At 32.8% G+C, this 13,337-nt stretch overlaps 1 protein-coding gene across 7 annotated transcripts in view; it reads left to right on the top strand.

Annotated features, from left to right (window-relative positions):
• The window catches only part of LOC145260394 (uncharacterized), a 123,586-nt gene that overhangs the window by 67,100 nt on the left and 43,149 nt on the right, over positions 1 to 13,337 (top strand). For all 7 annotated transcript variants that reach the window (XM_080118357.1, XM_080118358.1, XM_080118359.1 and 4 more), the window contains exon 3: positions 11,263 to 11,474. In XM_080118357.1, the coding sequence (XP_079974483.1) occupies positions 11,263 to 11,474 (212 nt within the window). The remainder of the gene's footprint in view (positions 1 to 11,262; positions 11,475 to 13,337) is intronic.

Here is a 13,337-nt window from a genome sequence, read left to right as displayed (position 1 = left end):
ATAAGGGTAAAATATTCGTTTGAGTTATCTCCCCTGTCTATGGACTCTTGAACTCTTCGTCTATAAAAATTTAAGAAAGATACGTTTTTCCCAATTTTCCGTAAAAAAAATTACTTTTAACTATAAATAACTTTTTACTGGATTAATTTTCGTAATTTTTATTTTATATTATTTTTGGCAAATGTGTAGTTTAGCGGCATAAATTATTTGACATACAAAAAATTATAAAAACTATTTATTTTTATATAAAACACATTATTAGACCCTATGGCTAAAAAAAAAAACACAGAAAAAAAGTTCATTTTTATTCTTTTTTCCATCATTTTTATGTATGACAATCGAGACCGCCATATTGCTTTTAAAATTTAGCCTTTCTAAGGTTTGATAGATTAGCCTTTTTAAGGCCAAATTTGGCCTTTTTTACGCTTAAATTATTGCTCGCCAGATTTTTTTTCTACGTTTTAGCCGCCATTTTTGTAATGAAAGAGTGTTTTATATAAAAATGTGTTTTATATAAAAACAAATAGTTTTTATAACGTTTTGTCTGTCAAATAATTTACGCCGCTAAACTACACATTTGCCTTATTTTTATTATTTTATTGTATTATTTTATTTATTTTATTATTTTTATATTACTATTTTCGACATGACAATTAAGTACGAAATATTGTTTTTTATTCTTATTTTTTTTAAATTTAAATATCAATCTGTTGACTCTAATTAACCAGCACCAAATAAATAAATGAAAGTATTTACGGGGGGGGGGTGATGATAACAATAATAATAATAATAATAATAATAATAATAATAACTGCCAAAGTCACTAAATTACGGCGGGACTTTACTGCGAGAAAAAACAAATTCGGTCTAGGCATTAAAATGATTATTATTTTATTGTTGTTGTTGAATATTATTATATGACGAATCTTTTCGTGTTAAAATATATTGAGAAATACACATTTTGTATTTAGAAATACACATTACACATTAGTTAAAGTTGTCCAATATAGCCTAAAAGACGATCATTTTGGACAACTTGTTAATATTTACTTAGCTATTGTTTACACATTTAAAGATTGTATTTCTCATATATATATATATATATATATATATATATATATATATATATATATATATATATATATATATATTGATATGTTCATTACTGCAACATGACAAAGTAGATCCCATTGGTTTTACTTGAAATCCGGGATTTAGTTACTTTGCCTTAAATTATTAAAGAAACTGTTTACAAGAATTTAAAATTAACGTCGACTCGAAACTCGAAGAAAATAAGTTAATGAGAGTTACCGTTCTTGGATTTTAAAGTTGCATTGTCAAATAAATGCGTGTTATGATAACAGTTAAGTTAATGTTTTGTAGAAATCAATATATTAGCAGTTATTGCATTCAAATAAGTTTTAAAAAGGATTAAAAAACATGAATTGAAATTTTCTCCCGGTGAGGCTATTAATGGCAACTTTCCGCCAATTACATTTGCTGAAGTTGTTTTGTTTCGAAATGTCGGACATATTATTGTTCTTATGGCTAGCCCCCTCCCCCCAAAATCGGTACTTCGTTATAATAGTGAAATACGAAAATCGGGCGTTTCTACACTATTGAGATAAAATTTCGGAAATCGTAATACTGAATTTCACATGAAAACAATGGTATTTACGTATATATTGATGAGGAATTATTTAGCAAAGAAAATAAAGAATAGAATTTGATGAAAACGATCGTAAGACACAGGAGAGTTAAAAAGGGAGGTAATTTTCTGTTTTGATTTAAACAAGATGGCGGCAATTTTTCACCTGCTAACACGATTAAAGTTGTTTTGTTTAATAATTCAATAATATTTAGGGATACTAGTGCACTTATTTATCCGTGCTGAAATAATAGCGTTATTATTTAAAAAGCCATTCTTAACATGGGGGGTGTTTTGTACCTATTCTGTACTTTAACCTTACAATTGAATAATAAAAAAAGCAACTTTAATTAAATTTGGAAATACGATTTAAAAAATAGCGTGGATCAGTAAGTGCACTAGTACCTATTCAGATAATTTCGACTGCATAATTTGGAAGCTAACTTATTAGAATTGACAAAAAAAAACAAAAAAAAACAGTTGAAACCATTGTTTTTTTTAATCTAAAAACTCCATTTATCAACTACAAAATATCGTCTCAATTCTGTAGAAGCGCCGAAAATCGAGATATTGAATTTTTAATAAAACGGATAGTATCTAATTTGTCATGTCATAGTGATGTACATATCTAAAAAAAACAATACGGAAAAAGGTGAGGTAGAACATCTTTGGCTAATTTAGCATTTTGTTTTACTTTAAATTCAATATTTCGAATTGTGGGGAAAATCCAGCTGCCCACCAAAGGACACCCTGGATTGGGCTAAAAATATAACTTGTCTCAGTTTAGGAGAATTTCATCGCTTTTAACTGAGGACAGAACAGATACTACATTAAAATCTTATGACTTCAAAAAGTCAAAATGCTTACCCCTCTCCTAAAAATTCGAAAATAAGTACTGATTATCTCCCTTTCTTTCGAGCTCTTCATTCCTCTTTCATTTCTTTTCCAATCTCTTTGCATCTTTGCATAACTTTTCTTTTCTTTTCTTCTTTTCGCTATTTCTCTTATTTCTTCTATCTTTTCTTCTGTTATCTTTACTTTCTCTCTTCCTTTTCTCCTTCTCCCCCCCATTTGCCCCCCCCCTCATCATCACTATCACATCACTATGTTTTCGCTCAATTTCTCTAAGATAAAACTGGTGTACTCCATTCATTGTCCGCTGTATATTCCTTCGCCACAGGATGATCTTATATATATATATATATATATATATATATATATATATATATATATATATATATATATATATATTACCGTGTCAATGAGTATTCTTATCTCTTTTACTTAATATATAGTCAGTTACATGTAGGGTTAGCTGGGTCTGGGAAAAAATATTGTATGTCCCACTAAAGATAAAATCTTAAATACCATAAAATATCATGAGAAAGAAAAATACGATGGTCGTTCCAAAAGTTAAGCTTCTTGTATTTTTACTGTTTATTTTTATACACCAGACCCTGCTGTTTGTGGCGATAAAACTTGTCAAATGCTCTTGAGATGTTAGGCTGTATAAGAATGTCAACTTTGGTCAAAATTGGATTGTTCCTGCTTGAATTGAATTTTTTGTTAATTATTGGTGGCATTCTGATCCGAAACCTATCTAATACCACTCCCAGACACATAAAGTACATTTGTGTGAAATTTCAAAAAGCTTGGCCCAGTCATTTCGAAGTGCATAGGGAACGAAATCACATGCACACAAACAGATACACATGCCCATACACCGACAAAGTGCTTTTTATATATAAGTAGAGATAGCGGATAAAATTCATTTTATTATGGTTTATTATTGATATGCCTCTATCTAATAGGATATCAAGTACTTTATTTTTCCAAGTTCTATGGTCCGAATTCAATTTATTCTTCTTTTATTATATATATATATATATATATATATATATATATATATATATATATATATATATATAGTCATCCACATACAGTACTGGTTTGCTGTTTCACAGCTCATCAGTGCTGCGCCATGAGAAGCAACTACCTTAAGCCAGGATTGAAAAACGACCGGCCAAACGGCAGTCAGAGCTTCTAACCGTTACATATATATATATATATATATATATATATATATATATATATATATATACTGAGATTGACTGTGAGGTCTGTGCCTTGCTAATGGAGTCAGAGATGGCTTCGTGGCTGGGTTTGAATCTGCTGACTGGTAATAATCGTGTCACCCTGCACTGATGATTCCCAAAAGGATGAAACATTAGTGTCTGTTAGTATTAAAAAATTATTATTGTAAAAATTGGTATATATATATATATATATATACTAGAATAAATATGGCTATGGGTCACCTAGTAAACTTGAATAAAATTGGATTATTTCAACCACTGTTCTCATCTTGGATGTTATTCTCATAACGTCTTTACTGATATAACCTCTGGTCTTCTTCAAATGTAGCTTGTTGAGTTCAATCATCTTTTTCTTGAACTATGAATTCTGCACAGAGTTTCAAATGGAAACCCCCCTGTTTTCTGTCCGCCATGACCAGGTAAAAATCTTTGTTTGCAATTCTATACTTTGTATCGCCCTTACTGAGGATAAAACCTTCAACCTCCTGAAGAGTCAATCGCAATGGAATTTTACCTAGTATTTTATCCATTATCCCAAAAATAGGAAAATTTCTGAGTTTACCAAGATACAGCTGCAAAAAGTTAGGGGTTACATCGACTGAAATGCTGTGCAAATAAGAACACATTATGAACAATAGTCGGAATAATGCAGATTGTCAATCGTCATTTAAACAATTTAGAAACATAATATCGGATGAAATTGTTTGAATCAGGAAAAAGAGTTTGCAAAACCAGTTAAATATCTATTATATAAAAGGTTAAATGTGTGTGTGTTTGTATGTGTGTGTGTGCATTTGTGTTTGTACATGTGTGCATTTGTGTTTGTATGTGTGTGCATTTGTGTGTGTGCGTGCGTTTGTATGTGGTGTGTGTGTGTGTGTGTGTGTGTGTGTTTCTGCTAAAAAAATTTTCACAGACGCATTGGTCCATGACAAAATTGGTATTGTTAAAAAGATCAATCTCTCAGACGAAAAATATTTAAAAATTGGCGTCAAAAATTAATACTGTGCAAGTCAACTGGACCCTTGTTTGCGAGGAGGGATCAATTGTTAGCGTCGAGATTTTTGCATGTCATCCACCTAGCAACCTCAATGTACGTTTATAAAACGTTATTTCAACCAATTGTGACGTCATAAGTCGTCGTTGCCATGACAGCTAGCGCATTAGCTTTATCTGTTCCTCTTTCGCGTTACAGGTTTGAACCTGCCTACTGCGGCTAATTTTTTTTGTTTTTTGCGGTTGCACGGGTACTCTCTGCAATTTTGATTGAAACAAAGTTCATTTATTTTTTTTTTTTTTTTAGGGCTGGCGGTTGGTTACTCAATAGCCTTAGTATACCACCTTTATCCATCCGGGAAATGCCGGGTAGCCATGTTAGTAAACAATAAAATGACAAAATGCTAAATTAACCCCCCCCTCTCTCTCTCTCTCTCTCTCTCCCTCTCTCTCTCTCTCTCTCTCTCTCTCTCTCTCTCTCTCATATCCTGCTCAGTGAAAACGAATTTATTTAAAACCCTATGTTTTTTAAAGTGGGTTACATACAGAAAACAAAGTTGTCAAAAAATATCGAAGTTTATTTATACTTTCAAAGAGACTAAGTCAGCACCAAGCTGATGGAGGGAAAAGGAAGTTTATTCGAATTTATCTTCATTTGAAATCACTGAGTAGTGGAATGGAGAGAAAAGGAAATCGATAATACCTGTTTAATCATATTTTGTCAGTTCATACTCATGCTGACTTGCTGAGTGCTTCCAAGAAACTAATACTTTTTCTCTCACTCTCCTGCTGGGTCATGTGATGTCATATCTGTTTCTATCAATTTTCATAGTCTATTCATTCTAACCTCGAGATCAGCAAGTTGAGACCGGATAACCTTTTATTTCCTGTTTTTTCTCAAATAACCATTTTATATACCAGTGGATCTACTCATCCAACATTTAGCACAGCTTGCATCAAATCTAAATATTCTAACTCTAAGACCATTCTAAGACTTAGAATTGTAATTGTCAGTTATACTAACTTTTTAAATGCATTGGCAAAACATGTTATAATCATGTTACCAACAGGTAGGTATTATTTTATTTATCATGTTACCGCGTACTTGGCGGAAGAGTTGGAATTTGTTCACTTGTATATATATATATCTTGGGCAAATAAAATTTTTCAATCTTCATTAACTTTTTTTTTTTTTTTTTTAATATTGCTTTGTTGTTTATGTAAAAAAATTTTTTTTTTTTTAATATTGTTTTGTTGTTTATGTAAAAAATTTTTTTTTTTTTTTTTTTTTCGAATTTCATGTTTAAATGGTTTCCCCATCATTTTTACCAGCAGATAATTTTATCAGGGATGCAATTCAAGATTTTCTGCCTGTGGGGAAGTAAAGAATGTTGTAGTAGTAGTAGTAGTAGTAGTAGTAGTAGTAGTAGTAGTAGTAATGCCATGCATGGGGCGGGGCATTACTGCCATATCTGGGTTGGTGCGTCTATCATTAGTCTTTCCCTTCTTAGACAGGGTTCGAAACAGTCTCCAATCTAATAAGTTCCACACTATCAACCAAGCTCCAACCCCTGTCCCATCACTGCAATGTTAATCCCTGTATCTGTTTCACGAATATTTTAATGGAATGTGCTCTAATGAACTCCTAGCACTTATACCCCCTCAACATTCATATTCCTGACTAATCTGACAAGCAGCAAAATTCCACCCCTTCATTGATGAGCTCCCTGGATGCTGGAAAGCCTTCTTACTCTAATAGTTTCTTCTCTTAATTCCGTACATAGTCCCCTGTTGACATAGTTCCAAATAGTAGCACCTTACATTCAACTTGCAGTACGCCTTATTTAAGGTGAATAAGAGTGCCGTCTAGCTTTTTTTCCAACCTGGACACTCACCAAGAGAATGGAACGAAAGTTAGATGGCATGCACACCAGTATGCTAAAAGCAGTGTAAAATATGTCTTAGCAAGATCATCCTATGAAGCAGAAACTTCATAGTAATCTACCTGCCATATCTGCTTCCATTAGGTAGGTAATGGTCTACAGTTTGTCGGTCACTACTGGAGGAGTAAGTAAGAGCTGGTGAGAAATGTATTGCTGTGGACTCTACGGCACAGACACACGGGCATAGGATGACCTAGATCCACGTACATCCAGCAAATTGCACATGATGCAAACTGTGATGCTGATGGAAGACAGGGAAGTCTGGAGAGAGAGAGAGAGAGAGAGAGAGAGAGAGAGAGAGAGAGAGAGAGAGAGGGAGGAAGAGAGAGAGAGTCACATTAGTCCGGGCAAGGAACTCGGCCAGATAGATAGATATAGATAGATAGAGTTTTAAAAAAAAATAATAATAATCACGTGACCCCATGGACATTCTACAATAATAAAATTACTGCTAATAATAATTATATGAAATTTCAATATACCTTTTTTGAGTATCATGTTGAACAATAAATTAATGTAAAATATATACAGTCTTTAATTTTTTTCTTCTGTAACAAGATCTATTTCCTACCTTGGTTGTATTTATTTTGGTGGGGATTACTATATGAATATTAATATTTATATTTACTCTTAGTTTACAGAGCCTATTGGCGTCTAAACTTAATCTTTACTGATTACTTATATATATATATATATATATATATATATATATATATATATATATATATATATATATAAAGTAATCAGTAAAGATATATATATATATATATATATATATATATATATATATATAAAGTAATCAGTAAAGATTAAGTTTAGATGCCAATAGGCTCTGTAAACTAAGATATATATTCAGCTAAATAAGCAGAGAGGTCAGGTAGGTTTCTTTTGGTCTCAAAGACAAATGATGCTGCAATGTAATTTTTCCAACTCATGTTTCCTGTGAACGTTAGGCCAAGGAGTTTGAAAGATGTACTCTCAGATAAAGAGTCACTGGCCATTGCTATTGGCGGCAGAACTAGCTCTACCTACATATTGAGCACTGTTGAAGTAAATACTTAAAGTTCACGCATAAATTTATACTTTTGTATATTAATTTTATATGAGTAAATGAAGTAGTTATATATATATATATATATATATATACATGTATATATATACATGTATATATATATATATATATATATATATATATATATATATATATTCAGCTAAACAAGCAGAGAGGTCAGGGTAGGTTTCTTTTGGTCTCAAAGACAGATGTTGTTGCAATATTTTTGCAATATTTTTTTATTTTATTAGTGTGTATGATTAAAGAAATTGTAAGGTTTTATTTATAAACACTGGCAATAGGAACTTACCAATCAAATGGAGGTCCTGGATATGACCTTAAACTATATCCGATGGTGAGGGCCCCAGCTTGCAGGCCTTAGAGAGTGTGGAGCCACCCTTTAATTGCCATTGCTCCTAGGTCCACTCTGACCCGGAGTGGTAGCACCCGTTAGGGTCTCAACTATGGGTTAAATAGAATACGACTTAAAAAAACAAATATACTATATTAAAAAATCGTTCTTCAAAATCACCAGATTCGGCATTAAATAACCTGAAAAGGGTTGATATGCCGTAAAACAAAACAACCAACCAACCAATCAAATGGAGGCACGTTCTGCTAGCCACCAATCAGAAACCGGAATTGCTCCATAGAAATGTTGAATCTTTTAGCATTCCTGCATACAATTTTTTCGTGTCCCCACGAGAAAGATCTTTTGCTCTTTGCCTGCAAAATTTTAAATCCGAGACTTATACAGAACAGCTACCCACCGAAAGCTCTTCCTCTCCAGAACTTGCACAGAATAGTTACTCAGCAGAAACTCTTCTGAAATTAAACATGGCTTTTAATTCAAGAGTTCTTAAGCTGACAGAGTCTTTGTGTTCAGTTGGACTAATGTATAAAGGTAAATGACAATGGAAATATAAACATGAAAGGTTAGTGGATTTATTGAAATAGTTGTATGGTAAAACTTATAAAGTGTTGTTTTGAAAAGTATGTGAGACTGAAAACAGATATCGCTACCATAAAACTGATGAAGAAATACCAGCAGAGCAGATATGTTGCATGGTGAGGATGTCCTGCGGTTTATACCCTCAGTAAAACTCTAACAGGGAGCTCACTATAAAAACATAAGTGTGAGAGCAAAATCATATGACATAAATCGTTGACATATGTTATCATTAAATGGTTACAAGGTGAAATCTTATTTCTTCTGAACCTTTAATTATGATCAAATCTACTGGCAAAAAAAATATTTCTGAAAATACAAAACGATTCAGCAGCCGAACAGACCAAATAAGTGTAGATTTCCAAATGTTATATGGCAGCTTGAGTAAGCCAGTAAATCATGCCAACAAAGGTAATTGCTTCATGACACATAACCATGAGAAGAAACATCATGCATAACCACTTAAAATACATTACAGAGATTCATATGTGGAAACTCCTTAGGAAGATGACACTCACGTCACATATGGCTATTTTGGAGGCACAACATTACAACATAAGATAGCAAAACTGTGAGTGTGTAGTAAAAAGATATGAGATTGCAAGTAAAGTGTATGTATCAGAATGGACCTAGGAGTACTGGTAACTAAGAGTGACTTTATATTCTCTAAAGCTTCAAAATTAGGGACCTCACTGTGGGATAACCTTTAAGGTCAGACCCAAGACAACTGTACACAAGGTTCGGCTAGATGCAGGGTGTCTCAAAATATGTACTTGTTGCACTATTTGTTGATATAAAATAAGGGTACGATTAAAAATATTATAAGGCTCTATTTATAGACTGGTGATAGAAACTGACCAATCAAATAGAGCCACGATCTGCTAGCAACCAATCAGAAACCAGAATTGCCCCAGAAAAATATTAAATCTTTTAGCATTCCACACGAGAAAGGTCTTTTGCTCTTTGCATGCCAAAAATTTTAAATCCGAGTCTTATACAGAACAGCTACCCACTGGAATCTCTCCATCTCCAGGACTTATACAGAATAGCTACCCATTGAAAACTCTTCTAAAATTAAGAATGGCTTTCGATTTAAAAGAGCTCATACTTTAATTCTTATTGACATTGTCTGGACAATAATGGTCATCAAGTTGGAACATTTATGAACCAACTTTTTCAATTACATTTGTCTTCTGTATTTTAAAGGTATTCCATAAATAAAGACTTCATCGTCATTTGAAGTGTGAGTACATTTTCACATATTTTTGAGACACTTTGTAGATATGAGGGAGAGATTACTACTCATACAGTAGGTGCCCCTGCTAAATGAAAGGGAATAGAAACATTGTTATACATGGATCCAATACGGCTGCTAAAGTAGAGATTTTATTCAAGTGTACGCCACCAGGAATGCTTATTGTTTTTTATATATGTATTCCCAAAAAACTGTTTCACTGACGATTTCGATTGAACCAGAGTAGGGCCATGGACTTCCTAGAGATGTAGCAAATGTGTCAACGCAATTCAAGGGAAAATTGGACTAGTGCTGGGTTAGCATATCTGCTTCTGCATAAATTTCCTCTTCTTTTTTTACGTAGCAACTAATTCACACTTGGTTTAATTTTTTTGTCAAATTTATTAAAGTGAAAAAATATCCACAAGTATTAGAATCCTGCAATGATCAACATATATGCAATATGTATCATATTTTTCCCCCCAATTCTATGGCTTGAGCCAACCAAGAGACAAAGAGAAATCAGAAATAACTTGCGTTTTTTTTTTTACTCGCAATAGCTAAGTCCCTAATTATCTTATTTAAATTTAAAAAAAAACAAAAGAATTAGAAAAACTAACAAATAGCAAGTCAGACAACCCCTACCATCTAAATTGAATAAAAAAAAAAAGTCCTCTATTCTAAATAAAAAAATCAACGTTAGGCATTTGTTTTTGTTTTTTTTCAAATTTGTTTTTTTTAAACAAATTTTATGTTGCTATATCTGGGTTGGTGTATCAACTATTAGTGTCTCTCTCTTAGACAGGGTCCAAAAAACATCTCAAATCTAATAAGCCCTACACGATCTGCCCACCTCCATCCTCTGTCTCATCGCTGCAATTTTGCATCCCTGTGTCTGTTTTACAAGTACTTTAATGGAATGTGCTCATAGCACTTGTGCCCCCTTGACATACCCAACCCCCTCCCTAACCGTGATGCCAGAAAGCCTTTTACTCTAATAGCGTCTTCCCCCAGACTGCTAGACTTTGGAATTCTCTTCCTGGTTCCAGCTTCAAATACTGTACTAACCTGCATAAGTTTAAAGTACTTTGAACAGACATCTTGCTGCTCAACCCCCTACAGTCTCCTGTTTGACACAATCCGAAATAGTAGCCTCTTATGTAGCAATAACAATATGCCTTGTTTTTCCTGAAAAAAAGGGTTAAAAGAAATTGTACTTGATCAGATCTAGATTTTCAGAAGTGTGAAGCGTGTGGTGTTATTATATCGTAGCCAGAATTTTACGCGTTTGCAATTCTCTCTGATTGTTTTTCGCATATTTTCATTTTTGGTCTTTTATTTTCAGGCACAAATCAACGCCGCCCTCGATTGTCAGAGGGAGAAGACCCAACAAGTACTAATCGTCCAGAACCTCTGCCGGATATAGTTCCGATCCCTAGAAACCGGGCACAATCTTTACCCGAAATGCCCCTTAGAAGGACTAACATTCGCGCAGTCGGCCTAGTGCTACGACGCATTAGCGACGAATACTACCAGTCCCATAACACGAGAAGCCGTGTAAGTATAAGGCTACTCTTTGTATCAGTTCGAGTTGTTCTCTTTCATAACTTCTTCCTGCCTATACCAGCCGTGTCCGTCTCTATGTTTTGGACGTTGTGATATTAAAACCACTAGTTTCTACTCGTTTTGTTTAAAAATTTAAAGCAGAGAGAGAAAAAAAAAACGAATTTTGTTTTAAAGTTAATATTTAAAATATTTTGTTTTGATTTTGGGTCCGGAGATTTTACGGAGATCTCACTCTATATTCGAAGATAGAGAAAAATATAAAAAAAATGGATATCCAGAATCAAGGTTGGCATCGGCCAGTGGAGATTTTTTTTTAGAAGAGGGATAAAAGAAAATAAAGACGTTGAAGGAAATGTCCTGGAATAGGAAAATGTCTTTGAGGAAAGCAAAGCTAATTCTTTCCAGAAGCAAGGAGAGGAAGAGAGAGAGAGAGGAAGCACTAACGGAAGGCCACATTGATCTCAGAAAATAGATTGGAAAACTTGGGAATTATTGGTGGAACAAGACAAAAGAAGGCGGAAATCAAAATAACAACCAAATAAAGACGTTTTGGGTGACTTTTATTTTTGGTGATCCATGTTTTTTTGGTATGATTCCTGAGAGAGAACAATGGTCGGAACCGTTTTTATTTCATTTTGCGGTGGAGCAATGGATCGCATTATCTGTTTGTTGGTGTCTGGATCTACATCAATCGATCCTGGTGTTTGCGTTCAAGGTTGCTGATATGTGGATAAACCTTCAACAAACAAACAAATAACCGATCGACACACCGCCCTGACTCAGAAAAAAAAAAAAGAATCAAAATAATCTTCTGAACACTCATGGAGTTCTTTATTAACAAAAACAACAAAAGCAACAAAAACAATACCAGTAAACAACACACACACAAAAATAACAAACACGTTTTTTTTTTTTAATTTAATTTTTTTTTTTTTTTTTTTTTTCAAATGTCTAAATGGAGGAACATTCCATTTTGTATGCAGGGTGGGGGGGGGGGCAGAGAATGTAACAAACTTTACTGGAAAATACCAGAGACACTTTTTTTTCCTCAAAGTGATGAAATGAGAATAAAAATTACATTTATGGAAGCAGAAATTCTCAAGCAAAGACTTTTTTATTTTAAAAAATATATTTTTTTATCTTTTCATAAAAATTTAAAATTATTTTGAAAAAAAAAAAATGCTGTTAAAATACTTTCGACAACATTCCTTTTTATTTTTGATACAGTAGAAAACAATCAATGAACCATGAGGTATACATATATATATATATATATATATATATATATATATATATATACTGATATGTATGTATTTATGTGTAGATATATGTATGTATACACAAATATGTATGTTTATAGAAATATCCATATGTGTGCGTTTGTATATATATACGTTTACACGCAAATATATACATATCTATATATGTATATATAAAGCTCTATCTGATAAGATACTGAGCACCATATATGTACAAAGTCTGCTGGCTAAATTCGGCTTGGTTTTCAGAACATATATCTTAAAGAGTGTTTTGTGATTAAAAAAAGGCGTGCATATATATATATATATATATATATATATATATATATATATATATATAGTGTGCATGTGTGTGAATATATAGAGTGTGTATATATATATATATATATATATATATATATGCGTATTTGTATGTGCGTGTGCCTAATTTTTTTGAAGTATTTATGTGGTTGAAATTCAAATGTTCAAGGCCTGCTTTTTTCACAACATGCAATCGAAAATTGGTGTTTTAACCTCCAATCACTTTATGTACTAAAATAGGGTCAGGAACCCTGTCAATTCATTAGATTTTTCAGAGAGGTCAGAGTTCAAACCT

Source organism: Euprymna scolopes, chromosome 36 (assembly GCF_053919585.1).
Source record: "Euprymna scolopes isolate OS-2025 chromosome 36, ASM5391958v1, whole genome shotgun sequence".
In the NCBI taxonomy this organism is placed as follows: Eukaryota; Metazoa; Mollusca; class Cephalopoda; order Sepiida; family Sepiolidae; genus Euprymna; species Euprymna scolopes.
The sequence above is the reverse complement of the archived record's forward strand: the minus strand, read 5'-3'. Positions and strand labels throughout refer to the sequence as shown.